This window comes from Ceratotherium simum, chromosome 8, assembly GCF_057802395.1.
Source record: "Ceratotherium simum simum isolate JZ-2026a chromosome 8, ASM5780239v1, whole genome shotgun sequence".
NCBI lineage: Eukaryota > Metazoa > Chordata > Mammalia > Perissodactyla > Rhinocerotidae > Ceratotherium > Ceratotherium simum.
Genome location: NC_141907.1, coordinates 14,378,537 through 14,399,161, shown reverse-complemented (window position 1 = coordinate 14,399,161; position 20,625 = coordinate 14,378,537). Strand labels below are relative to the sequence as shown.

Below are 20,625 nucleotides of genomic sequence, written 5' to 3'. Positions count from 1 at the left end.
GAACACCTCACTAGAGTAGAGGTTTGACTAGCCGTGAAAGAGGTCTGGCTAGGTAAAGTAGAGTAACTTAAGTTATTTTATTAATCTTTCACTTTTTAAAATAGTATTTATTCTGATTTTCCTCTGATTTCTACCTATACATATATAAATTGATTTCACCAGGGAAAGAATTAGGGTCATGTGATGAAATCTTACATAAAATCTCACATACATATCAACATATCACATTGTCCTTATATTTGCCTTCTCATCCTGTTAGTCTTAAAAGCTTGTATTGTTTAAGATAGTTTTTCTATGTGTACTTTGTGCCATGCTTTTGCTTTTAAATCATTGTTTTATCCCAAAGCTAAGTTACCTTTCCACATTCACTAGTGACTTTGACAGCTAATTTTCAGTCATCCATCTTTACTCTAAACCCTGACATCATTCATGGTTGACTTTATTGTTCTTAAGGATAACCTGTCAAGCTGTCTAGCCTCACAGTTCATTTAGTTCTCGATAATGACCTTCACTTTTCTCTGCTTCAGAAACCATCTCTTATGCCATACTTAAAAAAATGTTTTTGGGGAGGTTTATTAAGGTATAATTTACAAAGTACAGGTCTGTGAGTTTTGACATACAGACAGTTGGATAACCAACTCCTCAACAATCAAGATATAGAAAAGTTCCATCATCCCTAAAAGTTCTTTTGTGCTCCTTGGTAGTCATCTCCTTATCTACACCCAGGTACTAGCAACCGTTGATCTGTTCTTTGATTCTATAGTTTTGCTTTTTCCAGAGGGTCATATTAGTGGTATCATACAGTATGTACTTTTGAGTCTAGCTTTCTTCACTTAACAGTATGCATTTGGGATATATCTGTGTTGTTGCATGTATCAGTAATTTGTTCCTTTTGCTGCATAGTATTCTATTGTCCCACAGTTTGTTTATCCATTCAACTGTTGAAGGACATTGGGTTGTTTCCAGTTTTGGGTAATTGTGAATGAAACTCTGTAAACACTTGTTTACAGGTTTTTGCATAAATACAGTTTTCATTTCTGTTGGATAAATATCTAGGAGTGGGATTGTTGGATCATGTGGTAGTGTATGTTTAACTTAGTAGAAATTGTCAAACTGTTTTCCAAAGTTGTGTCCATTTTGCATTCCTAGCAGCAATTTATGAGAAATCCAGTTGCTGTGCATCCTTACCAGCATGTGGTATTAGCAGTTTCGTTTTAGCCATTCTAATAGGTGTGTAATGATGTTTCATTGGAGTTTCATTGCATGTATCATTATACATGATGTTGAGCACTTTTTCATGTGCTTATTGCCATCTGTCTGTTTTTGGTGATGTCTGTTCAAATTTTCCCATTTCTTTTTATATTTGTCACATTTGTGAAGATTTTTAGTGCAGCTCTGTTTGTAATAACTAAGAAAGTGAGAAGTCACACAGCTCTCAATAGAGAAATGGATGAATGTATTTATGTAAATGAACTCTATTATAGTCAACTGAATGAACTAGGAATTTTGATCTTTGATAAGGGTGATATAAGTAATCTAGATTAGGGGCTGGCCCCATGGTGTAGCGGCTAAGTGGGCGCGCTCCACTGCTGGCGGCCCGGGTTCGGATCCCGGGTGCGCATCGACGCCCCGCTTGTCAGGCCGTGCTGTGGCGGCATCCCACAGAAAGTGGAGGAAGATCAGCTGGATGTTAGCTCAGGGCTGATCTTCCTCACACACACACACACACACACAAAATAAGTAATCTAGATTAATCCTTCTGCTGAAAACAATGAACAATGCTGGATTTAAAAAATAATTAAAAAGAGCTGAAAAGACAGTTGGGAATACCCAGGCTAATGTTAAAGGTAAGTAGAAAATAAGAGGTAAAAAGCTGCGTAAGCCTGAAGTCTTTTGTTAATACCATATATTTCTGCTGTTCTGGCTGACTAGGCAAGAGAATTCCAGCCCTAGGCCTTGTCCAAGTTAGAGATTCTTATAGGAGATCTTCTCCAAATTAAGCTGGGACTTCAGAGGGCCGTGCCTTCACGATAAAAGCAACTAGACCTAAATCATCCTTCCTCCCTGCAGTCCCAGGAAGTTGCTTGATGATCAGAGCAGGAAAAGGAAAAAGTAAAGGGAGAAAAATATCTGAGATTGGACTTGTCACAGACTGGCCCTCTAGCAGATCCATACCTCGAGTCAATCAAGGAACCTCAGGCCATGAAATTGGTTTGAAATGTTGCTATAGTCTGAATGTTTGTGTCCCGCCAAAATTCGTATGTTGGGAACCTAATGCTCAAAGTGATGGTATTAGGAGGTAGCGCCTTTAGGAGGATGATCAGGTCTTGAGGGTGGAGTCCTTATGAATGCAATTAGGACCATTATAAAAGAGGCCCCAGAGAGCTAGCTCGCCCCTTCCATTGTGTGAGGACATAGGGAGAAGTTGGCATTCTATAACCCAGAAGAAATACTTCACCAGAATCTGACCAGGCTGGCACCTAATTTTGAACTTCCAGCCTCCAGAGCTGTAAGAAATAAATGTTTGTTGTTTATAAGCCACACAGCCTCTGGTATTTTGTTATAGCACCCAAATGGACTAAGACAAGTGTGTATTCGTTTCCTATTGCTATTGTAACAAATAGACGGAGATTCAGTGGTTTAAGACAACATTGATTTATTATCTTATAGTTCTGGAGATCAGAAGTCTGAAATGGGCCTCAGTGAGCTAAAATCATGTTGTTGGCAGGGCTGTGTTCCTGTGTGAAGGCTCTAGGGCAGAATGCATTTTCTTGCGTTTTCCAGGTTTCAGAAACTGCCAGCATTCCATGGCTTATGGACATCTTCCATCTTCAAAGCCAGCAATGACCAGTTGAGGCTTTCTCATGATGCCATCTCTCGTTCTGACTCTTCTGCCTCTTTCTTCCCAACTTAAAGATCCTGTGATTATATGGGGTCCACTAGGATAATCTTATTTTAAAGTTAGCTGATTAGCAACCTTAATTCCATCTGCAACATTAATTCCTTCTTGCCATGTGACATAATTTATTCATGGGTACTGGATATTGGAACATGGACATCTCTGTGGGGCTGTTCATTCTTCTACCTGCCACAAGATGATTTCTAACTGATAGTGCCCTTAGGTGCCTTGTGGAAGCAAATGATAAGTATCTCGGAGACAACACATCCATCCTAGGCCTTAGGGAATTTTTAATCTTTTGAGGGCAGAAGCTCGTAAGTACTGAATTAAGTGCACAAAGAAACAAGGCAAGGTGAGCAAGAACCATCAGACAGTAGAGCAGACCCGTACAATATAAGATATTGGAATGATCGGATACTGATTTTTAAAATGACTGTGCTTACCCTATTTAAAGAAATGACAGACCTAAATATCTACAAGGAATGGGGAGCTATTGAAAAGATGTTAAATATTTGAAAAAGAACATAAAACTTGTATAAATAAAATTACTAAAATTAGCAAGTCAGAGGATGAACTTCCACCTCTGACCATGAGGAAGTGAAGAGAGTTTGGGCTTATTCTGAGTTGTAGACAGCTAGGAAACTGGACTGTATATTTAAAAGAAATTTGTTTTAGACATTGGAAAACAGGCAGCAGAGGACTGTGGCCCCTTAGAAAAAGGAAACTAATGATACAGGCTGTATGATTACTGTAGCTTTTTACCTGGAGATAATTTCAAGACTGTAGCACTGGCAGGATGGACCCAAAAAGAGCCCAGTAGTCTTACTGACTTGAGAAGACAGAGATCAGCATTCAGGGTGTTTTAAGTGGCTGAAATTCGTGGGGACATAGTACCAGAAAGGAGGGAGCTACACAGAGAAAGAGCTCAAGAAACCAACATGGCGTGCCCTTGAATCTTTGGCTGAAAACCAGTCCATGCATATGTAGGATGATATTCCACAAGGCCTGATAAATAGCTCCTTTAGGAGAGAGTTGAGCTATAATCCAAACAGTTATCACAACTCACACACGGCTAGGAATCATTCAGGTTCCCACCAACTAGTGTAAGAGCAGTCATGGATTACAAGGAGGTATTCAGTGGAGATCCAAGAAAGCTAAACTTGGTAGTGAAGAGGCTTTTCTGCTTCTGCTCTAAAAACCTCAAGATGATCTTCAAGTAACTTGACTTCCTGAATAAACAAAGTATGCCACTCTTTAAAGGCAAAAAAAAATCCAGCACTCAACAATGTAAAATTCGTAATGTCTGGCATCGAAATAAAATTACTAGACATGCAAAAAAGCAGGAAAATGGAGCTCATAATCAGGAGAAGTATCAGTCAGTAGAATTAGAACAAGAAATAATAAATAATAGAATTAGCAGATAAGGATGTTAAAACTATTAAAATTTGCTCAGTATACTCAGGGACTAAAAGGATAACATGAACATAATAAAGAGGGAAATGGAGAATAGAAGAAGGAAACAAATGGTTCATCAAATGGTGCTGGATCAAATAGATGTCATTATAGAAAAAAATAACATCAACCCTAACACACTATTCACAAAAAATAATCAAAATGGACCATAGACCTAAATGTAAAACTTAAATCTCTAAATCTTTTAAGAGAAAAACTTTGCAGTCTTAGGGTAGAGAAAAGTTTCTTAGTGCACAAAAAGAAAAACCATAAAGGAAAAATAAATGAAGAAATTGCTCTTCATCAAAATTAACTTTTGTTTTTTGGAAGATGCTATTAAGAAAACAAAAAGGCAGAACATAGATTGGGAGGAAATAGTCACAACATATTTATGATATAAAAGAATTGTATCCACAATATATTGAAAAATAAACCAATAAAGCTCTTACAACTCAACGATGAGGTCAAACAACCCAATTAAAAATTGTACAAAAGATTTGAATAGACAGAGAAATATGTATACAAAAGACAGTAAGCACATGAAAAGATGATCAGTAACACTCATCATCTGGGAAATGCATATTAAAACCACATGAGATATGATGACATTAGAAAGGTTTTTTAGCCATTAGAATGGTAAGAAAAAAGAAAAAGTAAACAAAAGAAAAAAACACAATTAATTGACCATACCAAGTGGTGTTTGAGGTGCAAAGCCACTGTACCTTTCGTACATGACTGGCAAGAATATAAAAATGATACAATAACTTTTGAAAACAGTTTGATTTATTAAAAAGCTAAATATAAACCTACCATAAAACCCAGCCATTTCACTGTTAATTATTTACACAAGAAAAATGAAAACATGTATCCATCAACTTGTGGATGGATAAAAAATTGTAGTGTATCCATACAGTGGAATATACTGGGAAATAAAATAATGATACAGGCAATAGTATAGATGAATCTCAGAACCATTCTGCTCAGTGAAAAAGGTCAGGCAAAAATAAAAAAAAGTCTGTACTGTAAGATTCTTTCATGAAATTCTAGAAACTGTAAACTAATTGATCATGACCAAAAGTATATTAGTGTTTGCCTAGAGTTGTGAGTGGAGGAAGAGAATTAAAAATGAGCATGAGGATACTTTGGGAGTGTTGGAAATGTTTGTTATCTTGATTATGGTGTTGGTTTTATGGGTGTAGACATATGTAAAAACTTCCCAGATTGTATATTTTAAACTTGTATAGTTTCTTAACTGCAAACTAGGCACTGCAAAAGAAAAGGTCAGTCAATTTGAAAAATAGCGACAGAAACTACCCAAAATGAAGAACAGATAGGAAAAAAACTGGAGAGAAAAGTAAACAGAGCCTCAGTGACCTATGGAACAATATCAAGCAGCCTAACAATATATAATTGGAATCCCAGAACAAAAAGAGGCCACAGAAAAAATATTCGGAGAAGTAATGCCCAAAATTGTTTGGAATTTGATGAAAACTATAACCCTATGCAAATCCACGTAGCTCAACTTATCCCAAGCAGAGTACAAACAAAGTCACCCAAGGCACGTAATTATCAAATTGGTGAAAATCAGTGATAAAGAGAAAATCTTAAAAGCAGCCAGAGAAAGACACAGTATGTGCAGGGGAACAAAGATAAGAAAGAATTGCTGACATGGCAGCAACTTTGCAAACCATTAGACAATGGAAGAACATCTTTAAAGTGCTGCGATCAAAAGCTGTCAACCTAGAATTCTATACCCAACCAAATGTTTTTAAAAAATGAAGACAGAATAACTTTTTTTTCCAGAAAAAGAGTAGTTGAAAGAATTTATTGCTAGCAAACTTGCAGTACAAGAAATATTGAAGGAAATTCTTTAGGCATAAGATCTACACAAAGGGTAAAAAAAATGACAGAAATTGTAAATGCGTGGATAAATGTAAGAGACTCTCTTGTTTTAATTTCTTTAAAATAATTGATCTTTTAAAGTAAAAGTAATGCATTATGAGATTTATAACAGATGTGGATATAAAAGGTGTAACTGTGGCATAGAGGGTGGACATGGAGTATGGATATATACTGCTTCTAACATTGTATATTGTCATGCTATAATATTTGAAGGTAGACTGAAAAGTTAAAATGAACATTGTAAACCCTGTAGCAAGCACTAAAAAACTAAAACAAAGAGGTATAGCTAGTAAGCTAATAGTGGCAGTAAAATAGAATAATAAAAAATTCTTATTTAACCCAAAAGAATATTGTGGGAGGTAAAAGTAGGGGGAAGGAACATATAACAGATGAGACAAATGGATAACAAATAACAAGATGGTAGATATAAACCCAACCCTATCAATAATTACATTAAATATTAATGGTCTAAACACTTCAATTAAAAAGCAGAGATTCACAGACTGGGTAAAAATGCAAGATTCAACTGTGTTTTGTCCACAAGAAACTCAATGTAACTATAAAGACATAGGTTAAAAGTTAAAGGATGGATAAAGATGTATAACAAAAATGATAATGATAAGAAAGTTGGTGTACCTGATACAACGTGAGACACAGTAGACTTTAGACCAAGGAATAGGACTTGAGAACAAGGATAGAAAGGAGCGTTTTTTAACGAAGATCAGATCAGTTCACAAAGAAGACATAACAATATAAAATATATATGCATCTGCTAATAGAGCTTCAAAATGCACGAAGCAAAACCTGACAGAACTCCAAGGAGGACAGAAAATCAATAGAAGTAGAGAAGAGTTAACACAATCAGTGAACTGGGCTTAATTGACATTTATAGTACACTCTGCCCAATAACTACAGATACACATTCTTTTCAAGTGTACATGGACTATTCACCATCATGATAAATCATAGGTTACCTGAAAATCAAATCTCAATAAATTTAAAATGATTGTAATCTTACAGAGTATGTTTTATGATCACAAGGAATTCGATCAATTCAGTAACAGAAAGATTTATGGAAAATGCCAGTATATTTGGAAATTAAACAACACATTTATAACCTATGCCTAAAACAAGACATCATAAGGGAAATTACACATATTTTTAATGAAATGAAAATGAAAAGACAGTTTATCAGAACTTATGAGATGGAACTGAAGTAGTGAATAGAGAGAAATTTGTAGCTTTAAATCCTTTTATTAGAGAATAGCAAAGGTTGCAAATCAGTGATCTAAGCTTCCACCTTAAAAACGTAGAAAAATAAGTGCAAATGAAACAAAAAATGATTAGAAGGAAGGATAGTAAAAGGGCAGAAATCAAACACATAGAAAACGGATAGACAATAACAAAAATCATTGAAACCACAAGTTGTATTTTGAAAAGATCAATAAAATTGCTAAAATTTTGGCTAGACGGATCAATGCAAAAAAGAAAGGAGACACTTAAACCAATATCGGGAATGAAAGAGGGATATCACTGCAGCTTCTATAGACATTAAAAGAATAATAAGAATATCTTTTGAACAACTTTATGCAAATAAATACTATAACTTACAAGATACAAGTGCTGAAACTGACTCAATTAAGAAATAGAAACCTGAATAGTTTTCTATTGATTTAAAAAACTAGATTCATATTTAAAACCTTACCATCAAGAAAACTCCAGGTCTCATTTATAGTTAATGAATAAATATTACAATACACAAACTCAGAAAATAAAGAAGGATGGCTCACTTCCCAGTTTGCTTTATGAGGCCAGCATTACCCTGTTACCATAACAAAATAGACATTTCAATAAAAAGGATGCTCAGAATCATTAGTCATTAAGAAATTGCGAGTTATAATCACTATGAGATACCTGTACGCATTCATTAGAGTGGCTAGAGTTAAAAAGATTGATGATGCCATGTGTTGGTAAGGCTGTGGTGCAACTGGATCTCTCATATATTACTGGTGGGGATGTAAGAGTACAGCCGTTTGTAAAACAACTTTTCAGTTTCTTAAAATATTAACAACAAACCAGAACAACCTTACCACTCAACCCAGCAGTAACACTCATAGATATTTATTCAAGAGAATTATAATGATAACATATATTCACAAAGACTTATACATGCATGTACATAGCAGCTTTATTTATAACAGTCACACATTTTAAACAACCCAAATGTCCATCAACATGAGAATTAAACAATTTGCCATATATCTGTTTAAAGGAATACACCTCAGCAATTAAAAGGAAAGTGGTATTGATACATGCAACAATATGGATGAATCTCAAAGACAGTTTGCAGAGCAATGGAAGTTGAACACAAATGAGTATGTGCTCTGTGATTCTATTTATATGCAACTCTAGAAAAGACAAGCCTAATTTATAATGACAGAAAGTATGTTAGTGTTTCCTTGGCTTTGGGATGTTCCAGGTGATTTACTCAAAATGGCATAAGGGTACCATTTGACTTGATGGAAATATTCTGTCTTGATTATGTTCTTGGTTAAATGAAAGTATGCCCTTGTCAAAATTTATTGAACTTTATCCTTAAAATGGGTACATTGGATTGTATGAAAATTATCTCTCTATAAAGTTGACTTTGAAGAAAATCAGAGGATGTGTTTGTCAGCTGATTGCACAATTGAGGGAGTTCGTGAAGTGGAATATATATAGTAGAAGAAATTAACCAAAATGCAGTAAGAAAAGAGGAAGATGTAAAATACAGAGGAGAGAGTGCGATATGAAGTATATAGTGAGAAGAACTTTGATACTTTTGATTGGAGTCTTACGAAGAGTATTATCAGCAACAGATGTTCACTAAAGAAGGTACTTGAGGCAGAAGGAAAGTATTCCTAGATAGATGCCCTGAGATATAATAAGTAATGAAGAACAAAGACAGTGGTAAATACGTGTGCAAACATAAAAAAACATAATGTTTAGTGAAGTACACAGGACAGTAATGTAATTAGGAAGGAGGTCTAAGTTCTGAAAGGGTGAGTAAAAATTTTGATTAACTTTAGACCTAAATCCTAACTTCTGGGTTAACCTCAAAAAGAAGAGAAATAGAGGGCATAATTTTCATACTGAGAGGAACAAAATGAAATGATAAATATTTAGTCAGTTCCAAAGTTTGCAAGAAAGGAGAGAAATAGGACTGTAGATAGAACCTTGATACAAATAGAACAAAAGTAGGTAAGGAATGTAAACCCAAATATATTGATAACTCTTTTTAAAAAGTTAAATTACTAAATTCTGACAAAATGTCAGAGTGTTTTAAAAAAGAAATTCCACGTTATTTAATAATACAGAAAAGTTGTAAAGAAGTAATTGAAAAAGACATATCATGGAAACAGTAACAAGAAAGTGTTTTGTAGCTGTTCTTTTGGTGTTCTGGTCACGAATTTCAACTTGTGGAGAAGGGGGACTACCTGTACAGCACCAAGCTATTCTCAGTTACCAGCATAATGTCCAAGAATTTAACTCAGTTCTGACACTCTACCTGGAGAAAGCATCAGATTCCACAGGTTAAGGATTCAGTCCTACAAGACTCTTCCCCTCCCCCTCCTTCAGATGCCAGTCATAAACCCAGGTTATCACCTGTGCTTCTGACCAACCAGCTGTAAAATTAGAGGTTCCCACAACCCCCTCCTTTGGTTCGATTAATTGACTAGAGTGGCTCACAGAACTCAGAGAAGCTTTTTACTTTCTAGATCCCTGGTTTGTTATAAAAGGATATAACTCAGGAACAACCAGATGGAAGAGGTGCATAGAGCAGGATCAGGGAAAGGGCACATAGCTTCCCTGCCCTCTCCAGGCAGGCCGCTCTCCCAGCACTTGCTCATGTTCACCAACCCAAAAGCTCTCCAAACCCAATCCTTTTGGACTTTTATGGAGACTTCATTACATAGGCATGCTTGATTAAAACTTTGGCAGTTGATTCAACATCCAGCCCCTCTCCCCTCCCTGGAGGTAAGGGGGGAGACTGAAAGTTCCAACCCTTTAATCTCATGGTTGGTTCCCCTGGCAGCCAGCCCCCATCCTAAGGTGCAGTCCAAAAGTCACCTCATTAACGTAACAAAAGACACCTTCATCGCTCTCATCGCTCAGGAAATTGCAAGAGTTTTAAGAGCTCTGTGCCAGAAATGGAAGAAAACCAAATATATATTGTTGTAAGTCATAGTATCAAAGCTGTATAATATTAGACCAGACAGTCTAATGCAAAAATCATTGCTAGAAATATAGAGTTACTTCATAATTATATAAAGTTCTATTCACCAGGAAGATATACCAATTATAAAAATTATAAGCACTTAATAATATAGCCTCAAAAACATATAAAGCAAAAATGCAAAAGAAATAAAAAAGAGAAACAAAGTCACAATTTTATAGAAGATTTTACATACTTTTCTCAACAATTGTTAGAACAAGCAGACATAAAAAAACAAAGATGAGGAAGGATTATTTAAAGAGCACAATTAACACATTAGCCTAATGAACAAATATAGAATGCTGCATCCAGTAATCTTAGAGTACATATTCTTTTCAAGCATATATAGAGAATTTTCAAAAATTGCCTCTATCAACCATAAAAACAGTCTCAGAAAATTTCAAAGGATTGAAATTATATTGGGCATTTTCTTTGACTACAATGTAATTAAACTGGAAATCTATTAAAAGGGTAGACTATCCCTATATATTTGGAAATTGAGAAATATGCTTCTAAAGCTGTTACCGGCACTGGTCAGATCGGTGCAGGGGGGTCCCAGGTTCTTGGTCCACAGACACAAAAGAATTTGAAAGCGCACACACAAAGGGAAAGTACACCCCCAAGGGGAGAGGGCGGGCAGGTTGAAGGGGGAGCAACTGCACGAAAGTTGTGGTGATCAGTCGCTTTGGAAGGTCAGGTCCTGGGGGTGAGTGAGGGTCTTGGAACGTGTGCCAATAGGGGTATTGTCTCCACCCCCACGTCGGGAGGGGGAGATTTCTTCCTTAAGTAGGCATCTCCGGAACTGTTATGGCGGTGATCCCCCACAAGGGGGGTCAAAACCGCAGTGCAGATGAGGGTATAATAAGGCTGGGGGCTACTCTTGGTCAGGGTTGGGGGGAGTGCTGCACTTCTGAAGAGCCGCCTCCTGGTACTTAGGATGCTGCACCTAGTGGAGTGACCTTGGTGTCAATTGTGGGGAGTGCTGCACATCCGAAGAGCCACTGCCCGGCAATTAGGTGGCTGCACCTGGCGGAGTAACCCTGCTCCCAGCTCATATCTAGCTTCCTGCATATCTCAAGACCACGAATCCAAAAAAAAAAAGTTGTAATGGAAATTAGGAAATATTCTGACTGAATGATAAAAAAAAATGACATATCCAAAGTTGTTGAATGTGGCTTAAAGAAGTACTTAGATGGAAATTGATAGCTTTAAATGCATATGTTAGAAAAGAAGAAAGGCTGAAAGTTAATGAACTAAACATCCATTTCAGGAAGTTAACATAAGAGCAAAATAAACTCAAAACAGAGGGCAAGAAGAAATAAAAGCAGGAGCAGAATTTAATGGATAAGAAAACAACCATACAGTAGAGAAAATCAAGGGATCAAAAAAAGTTCTTTTTAAATGTGAAAAAAAGAGAGAAACTTCTAATGAGCTTGAAAAGAAAGTATAAGTAACCGAAGTAAGGAATGAAAAGCAAAAAGGACATGACTGCTGATTGACATTAGATAGATAAAAGCATACAATAAAACATTTTATGCAAATAAATTAGAAAATATAGTTGAAATGGGTGAGTTCCCAGAAAACTATAACTAACATAAGAAATTGAATACCTTGAATAGTCCTATGACAGTTAAATAAATTTGATCAGTAATAAAACTTCAGAAAATCTTTATTCCCTGTTGGCATCCCTGGCGTGTTCTACTAAATATTCAAGCAAGTCATCCTACATTTCCTAATTTTTTCCCAGAGAGTAGAAAAAGAAAGAACATTGCCACTCATTTTATGAGGGTAGCATAACATTGATATCAAAACTTGACAAATACAAAGGAAATTTTCAGACCAGTCTCAGTGGTGAACATAGATGCAGAAATTTTAAAGGAACTGTGAGGACAGGAAACCCAGCAAAAATGCTTCATGAAAATGTTGGGTTTTCCCAGGAATGGAAGAAGGTTGGTTTAACATTGAGTGTAATTCACCATATTAAGAGATTTAAGAAAGAAAAATGACATGATCATTTCAATAGATTCAAAATAAGTTTGATAAAATTCAACATCCATTCATGGTAGGAAAAACCCCCTAGCAAACTAGACATAGAAGGAACTTCCTTAATGTGATTAGTGGTATTTATTTTTAAAAATATGGCAAACATTATATTTAATGATGAAACTTTGAATGCTTCCACATTTATATTGGGTGTACGTCAAGGATGCCCATTATCACCACTAATTTTCAATATCATAATGGAAGTCCTAGCCAAGGCAGTAAGACAAGAACAGGAAAAAAGAAAGCAATGAGGATTGGAAAGGAAAAAAAACAAAACTGCCATTATCTAGAGATGATATATTTGTGTATGTAGAACATCTCCAGATAAATTATTGTATGTAGAGAGTTTAGCAATGTTGCTAGATACAAAGTCAATATACAAACATCAGTGTGTTTCTGTAAACCTACAAGAAACAAAACTTTTAACTAAAGATACCATTTATGATAACTAACACTATGCAGTGTGAATAAATCTTAACAGGCTATATGTAAGACCTTGGTCTTATCTAGTGATGAATTGAGAAAGCCAGTAGAACAAAAGTATAGGTCTGTGTTTGCTTTCTTCTTTTCAGGCTTAAATGTAGGAAATGTGCATTGTTTAAATTCAATAGGCTTATATAGGGAGAGGCTATATATTTTGTCCAATATACCACAGAATAACATCCTAAAATAATTATTTGTGATATTATTTTTGGAGCACATTGATCACAGCAAAATAGAATTAGAATATCTTAGTAATAGAGAGTTTGGGTTCATTCAGTCTGAGTCTTTACCCAATATGAAAGTCTTTTCTCTAGCATTCTTTTTTTTTGTGAGGAAGATCAGCTCTGAGCTGACATCCATGCCAATCCTCCTCTTTTTGCTGAGGAAGATTGGCCCTGGGCTAACATCCGTGCCCATCTTCGTCTACTTTATATGGGATGCTGCCACATCATCGCCTGACAAGCAGTGCTTTGGTGTGCGCCCGGGATCCGAAGCCAGGCTGCTAGCAGTGTAGTGCGTGCACTTGACCGCTAAGCCACGGGACGGGCCCCACTTTAGCATTCTTGAAAGCGCGCTCAGTTGGTAGTTCATTCACTTTTCTGCCTGAAATTTCCACTCATGGGAACTAGTACTACAGCATTTCACAAAGATTTTATTAAGTACATATTTACCAAGTACCATGATAACTACCTTACTTTGTCAAATCTAAGACATCATAAGTTGTAAGATGAATCATTTCTTCTTGTTTTACTAAATGAAAACATTTTGCTACTTTATGAGTATGATACACTATTGATTTTAATATGTATCTTGATTTCAGAGATGTTAAAATGTTTTTTAAAAGCCTCTTATGATTTATGAAATATTTTTATAGATGTATTTCTACTATTTTACAATTTAGGAATACCACTGAAAAAATCTACTTTATCTTTCATTTTTCAGATCTGTCATGCTACATTTAGTTTTTTTCCCTCCCAGTTTAAACATCCCTAAATTAGTTCCTTTTCTTGGTTTCCCACTTATTTCGCTATCCTAGTCATTTTCCTTTGGATGCCTTGTAGTTTATCAATAAGTTACTTAAAATTGAATATGATACAGACTTCAAAAAGAAAACTGTAAAATCTTAAAATTAGTATATCCAGAAAGTAGAGCACTCTATAAATTCATGAACTAGAGTTTTATTAACCTGACAAAATTTTCAATAATTTTTTCCCTTAAAACAAGGAAGTCCCTAGCCATGAACAAATTGTTGTGTTTTAATTTTTACAAGTGGGTTTAAATTTTATACTTCGTATTTTTCACAGCAAGAATTTTTTAACCCATACTATTTTAACCTGGGAATATTTCTAAATGACAAAGGTGTTTACTTGTTTTAGTACTGAATATTTACATTTGAATTTTTTCTTTACAATCATGTAATTTCTGATAGTTATTGTGTGACTATTTACTATGTTGTATATTGACACCTCAAAGTATGTTAAATTTATAATTTTCTCATTCATATAGAGTTCATAATTTTTGATTATTGTAAAATTAAGCTTTTCCAGTGGTTAATATACTTTTCTCTTTTTAATAACACAGGTTTTGAGAGTATTTTAGAAGGGCTTTATGGACCACGGCTACGAAGAGACCTCAGTTTATTTGAAGGTAATGTTTTTTTTTTAATTTTATTTTAAAATTTAAACTGTCCCATTTAACAAATGAAAAATGGTTGTTCTGCACTAACTTTATATTAAACATGAATTTGTGATCTTGTTTAATTAGAAAATATTTTTAAATGAATAAATAAAATCCAAATATTATTCCTGTTATTACATAATGTTATTATAATCTTTAAAATAAATTTTCGTATACTGATCAAGGTAGAAAATGAAGTTTGTTTTTGGCTCAATGGTGAAATTTGGTTTTTGTTATTTTATATATTACATGCCTTGACTTATTCTTAAAGAGGATTTAAAGGGGTTCAATTAAATAAGTATCTCCTGTTGCTCATGATACAAGTAGCCTAGAACTCAGATTGTCACTCTGAGAAATCCTGTCATGTGCATTCACAGTTTTATATCTGTGTATAATACTGTTGTTTATTATAGCTTCCTCTTCTAAACGCTCTAGCATAAATACTGGTGGAAGATTTTGATCTGTGATGCAATTGCCGTGATACCATAGTTGAGTTGTTTTATTGCTTGCTTTGGAAATGTAGAACACTAAGAACGTTTTTGTAGACATCTGAAATTTTATAGTACAATTCATTTACAAAATGGGTAGAGCTAGTATAGATTTTCTATTTTGATTGAATTATTTCTGAATCTTGTATTTGGTCAATTTTAATATGCTAACTCTGTTACCTACTACTCTACTCTGATACGTTCCATTCTAGTAAGACCCAACATGTCTCTAAAGGTCCTTCTCTCTTCTGTAAAAATAAGTCTTTTTGAGTTGAGGGAGTGATAGTGATGGTGGGAGTAGTCAGAAGTTTTCTACTCTTTCTTTATTAATGTTGAGCAGGATAATTGAGTTATAAATCATAGAGCTGAAAGTATCTATGAAAGATCATTTGTCCCAGCTACCCATCTTCAATAAGATGAATGATATCCATGCAGAACATGACTTTAAGGATGGAGACTACAAATGTGCCTGTTCTAGTGTTTTATCATTCTTATGGCTAAGATCTTTCTCTTATATGTCTTAACTTTAATCATTTCTCAGTTATCATAGTTTAACACTGAAGTAAATATTTTTACCTGATATATTTATAGGCAATACTGGCTAATTGTAATTTCACCTGTTTTTCTGAGCTTACAAAAGAAAAATCTAAAGAAACAAGAATTTAGCTTCTGCTTGATTTTTCTTCAGCCTTCCATTCTTAACCAGCTGTCCTCATTCATATATCAGAAGTCAGCATTATACTTAACTGCCTTCTCATTACCCAAGTTGCAACTTGTGACTCGACCTCTTCCCCTGCTTTCATTTATTTATTTATATAGTTATGTATGTCTATATGTATATATTTATGTTCCCTCAGAAATTAGTTGTTTATAATTATACTAAGGGCAGAATGTTCTAAGGAAATAAATGCTTGTATTTTATTTTTGGACTAGTATACAAGTAGCACATGTTCATTGTAGGAAATTTAAAAATACGTATAAGCCAGAAAGAAAAAAATTACCCCTGGTCCCATGACCCACAGATAACTGCTGTTAACATTTTTATATAAATGTCAAATGTGTTTGTATGTATTTATTCTGTTATTAAAGTAGTATATACTATATGTACAGTATAGTTTTTGTGCCTACTGTGTGTTTGTTCACTAGTATATCATTAGGGTATATAAAGTTCTGGATCATCATTCTTTTTTTTTTGTGAGGAAGACCAGCCCTGAGCTAACATCCGATGCCAATCCTCCTCTTTTTTTTTTTTTTGGTGAGGAAGACTGGCCCTGGGCTAACATCCATGCCCATTTTCCTCTACTTTATATGGGATGCTGCCACAGCATGGCTCGGCAAGCAGTGCGTCGGTGTGTGCCCGGGATCTGAACCAGAAAACCCTGGGCTACCGCAGCGGAGCATGTACACTTAACCGCTTGTGCCACCAGGCTGGCCCCTGGATCATCATTCTTAATGGCTGCACAATATTTCATTGTGGATCTCTTATAATTAATTTAACTAATTAATTAATTTAATACTCCATTGCTGTTTATCTTATTCCATTTATTCTTTTAATTCAGATAGATCTTGTAGTTTATGTCCTCTTTTGTACTTTTTTGGGGGATGCGGGAGTTATAAAATTAGCTAAGCTTGGAACTCAGTCTTTTTCTCAAACATAGGCACATCTTTGCTTCATTGGCCTCTTTTACTCCAGATATTTTCACTTTTCTCTAGATTTCTTAGGTAAATTCTTCCACCTTTTTCTTGCTTTTTTGAATTTAAAAAAGCTTCTAATCAAAGTTATAGGTTTAAGAATGATGATAGTATAGTAATAAATTGGTATGTATACAAGGATGAAGACAGCCATATGTTTTGAAAGAATATTAAACCAGTGCTATCAAAGTGGAGAGCCTTTTGAAAAGGCATGTAGAAGCTATCCATTATAGATATCTCCAGCTTCTTTCTTATCCTCTTTTAAGTAAGTGTCCTTCTTTTTTGTTACCATTGTTAAAAGTGGTTTAATGTATAGATGCTAGGACTACAAGTGTAGGTATTTTTCCCTATACAAATTTGTATGCAAGAATTAAATAGATTAGTGTATGTTTTTAGATAAATCATTGGAAATCTGAACCCTTTTATTTGCTCTCCAAAACTCAAGAACCAAATAAATCGGATAGCAAAGGGTCTTGTATATTACTCTAAATTATTTTTTATTATAAAATTAAATGCATAGTATTTTGACTACATTTATGTTAAATAGACTTGTTTCAGTTTGCAAACCTGCTACTGTTTCTGTGGAAAAATATATTCTAAATTTCATACTGCTACCCTGAAAATCGACTTTGGTACACAGTAGGTTTTTAAGTTTAAAGACTTTTGTATCATATATGTTAGTGTTTTGAGAGGGTTGTATTTTAATTCTTGAATTCGATTCAGAACCACCTCCAGATTGAATGGTTTTGAAAGAAGCTTTTGAGTGCTGCTAATTTTTAATTTGTTGGAAACAAAACAGAAGTCCTAGCTTTTTATCTTCTTTGATCTGTTCTCAGGACTTTTTGTCCTTTTGAGGAAAATATTTTTGAGGAAACTATTATTTCTTTTTGGAGTGAAGTCTCCAGAGAAGCTTTGAATGTCATAAACTTCGAACTTTTATGTATTCCTAGAAAAGTTCCCCGTATTCTATGCCTGTTTCCTTCTCCATCTCCGCAAAACTCACTTTTTCTGCTGTCACAAGACTATTAAGCAAAAAGTCACTCTTGTTTTCTTCTTGAGTCATTCCTTTCTCATGTCTTATATTGGGAGCCAGTTTCTTTCATCCATAGGATCATCTGATTTACTTGCCTTGTCTATGAATATTTACAAAAATATGAAAAGAGTGCAGTAGGTCTGTATAAACTGGCTGATAGATCCTTATTGGTTTTTCTTTAGGCATGTCCACATTTCAAAGGGAGATTATATCAGAGTTCTGCAAGCTGTAGCATGCGGGCCAAATCCAGCTCGGTGACTGTTTTTGGATGGCCTGTGAGCTAAGAATGGTTTTTACATTTTTAAGTAGTTGGAAAAAATCAAAAGAAGATTAATATTTGGTGACATGTGAAAATTATATGAAGTTTAAATTTAATTGTCCAGTTAATAAAGTTTTGTTGGAAACAGCCCCTCATTTGTTGACTTATTGTCTATGGCTGCTTTTGTATTACAGCAGTAGAATTGAATGATCGTGACAGAGACCGCATGGCCTGCGGAACCTAAAATATTTACTATCTGGCTGTTTGTAGAAAAGGTTTGCTAACCCCAGACTTATACCACTGACTGAAATTTAATATTTTTGGCTTAATATGCTTTTTTCCAACTGTTAACACTATGATGATGGAGACAACTACTTTTTAATAAGATTTATTAGATGAAATATTTTGAATACTTATTTTGTGTCATGTACTGTGATTAGCGATGAGGAAAGAAAAACGAGTAAGTAGGATCTCTTCCTACTAGGAAACTCATGGCCTCGTATTAACTAACTCAAAAGTCTAGTTTTCTAATATGAATTGATGATTATTTATATTAAAACCATAGAATCTAATACTATTTTATAGTTATATAAAATTATGTTAGCTTTTATCAGTGTGTACACAAAGATTTATCCAAGTATGTTCATCATGGTGTTAATAATACTAAGATTGGAGAAACAGGCTAAATATCCAACAATAGGATACTGATTAAATAAATTATAGATTATATTTATCTATTAAAAATTGGTTTAGGAGTATATTTGAGCATGGGAAATATTTGTGATAAATAAGCATGTGCATAACATTATCCTAATTTTTTAAATTAATAGTATTCTTTAGAGCAGTTTTAAATTTACAGGAAAATGGAGTAGAAGGTAAGAGTTCCTATATACTCCCTTTTTCTCCCTCGTTTAGCTGCCCCTATGTTAACATCTTTTGTTGCTGTGGTACATCTGCTATAATTGACGAACCAATATTGATACATTAACTATAGTGCATAGTTTACGTTAGGTTCATTCTTTGTGTGTTGTACAGTTATGAGTTTTGCCAAGTGCACAATGTCATGTCTCCACCATTACAGTATCATACTCAGTTTTACTGCCCTAAAAATCCCCTATATTCCACGTTTTCAACCTTCTCCCCTGTCTCCAACTGATGTCAAACACTGATCTGTTTACTGTCTCTATAGTTTTTTCTTCTCCAGAATTTCATATAATTGGAATCATACAGTATGTAACCTTTTCAGACTCACTTCTTTCACTAAGCAGTATTCATTTCAGATTCCTCTAAGTCTTTTCATGGCTTCCAGACACATTTCTTTTTATTGTTGAATAATACTGCCTTATTTGTTTGTACCACAGTTCACTTATGCATTCATCTATTTGAAAGACACTTTGGTCACTTCCAAGTTTTGACAGTTATGAATAACGCTGCTGTAAACATTTGTGTGCAACTTTTTGCATTGACATATTTTTTCAACTCATTTGGGTGAATACCTTGGAGCACCATTGCTAGATCATACGGAAAGACTGTTTAGCTTTGTAAGAAACTGCCAGACTATCTTCAAAAGTGCCTATACTACAGTAGTCCCCCCTTATCCATGGGAGATACATTCCAGGATCCCCAGTGGATGCCTGAAACCATGGATAGTACCAAGCTCTATATATACTATGTTTTTTCCTATACATACATACTTATGATAAAGTTTAATTTATAAATTTGGCAAAATTAATTTGTAAATTAGTAAGAGATTAACAATAACTAGTAAAATAGAACAATTATAACAATATACTGTAATAAAAGTTATGTGAATGTGGTCTCTCTCTCAAAATATACTTATTGTACTGTACTCACCCCCCCCTTCTTCTTGTGATGATGTGAGATGATAAATGCCTGTGTGATGAGATGAAGTGAAGTGAATGACATAGGTATTGTGACATAATGTTAGGCTACTATTTACTTTCTGACAGTATGTCAGAAGGAGGATCATCTGCTTCTGGACCCTGGTTGACCACAGGTGGCTGAAACTTTGGAAGGCGAAACCACAGATAAGGGGGGATTACTGTATTTTGCATTCCCACAAGCAACGCATTTAAGTTCCTGTTGCTTCACAACCTCGCCAGCTTTTGATGTTGTCAGAGTTTTGGACTTTAACCGTTGTAGTAGGTAGATAGTGGTATCTCATTGTCTTAATTTGCAGTTCTTTAATAACATATGATATTGAGCATCTTTTCATATACTTATTTACTATCTGCAGATCTTTTTGGGTGAAGTGTGTATTAAGGCAGGTTTTGGTATTTGGATAATGATGGAATCATAGAATGAGTGAGGAAATATTTCCTCTGCTTCTGTTTCCTGGAACAGATTGTAGAGAAGCCGCCTGGGCTGGTGCTTGCTGTTTTGAAAAGTTATTAATTATTGATTTAATTTCTTTAATAAATA

General features: G+C 34.7%; 1 protein-coding gene across 14 annotated transcripts in view; it reads left to right on the top strand.

Moving 5' to 3' along the window:
• Positions 1-20,625, top strand: part of LCORL (ligand dependent nuclear receptor corepressor like) — a 158,698-nt gene that overhangs the window by 27,528 nt on the left and 110,545 nt on the right. For all 14 annotated transcript variants that reach the window (XR_015552874.1, XR_015552873.1, XR_015552872.1 and 11 more), the window contains exon 2: positions 14,616-14,681. Coding sequence is in view for 7 of the 14 variants with exons in the window: in XM_087434135.1 (XP_087290261.1) it covers positions 14,616-14,681 (66 nt within the window). In the remaining 7 variants the exon portion in view is untranslated. The remainder of the gene's footprint in view (positions 1-14,615; positions 14,682-20,625) is intronic.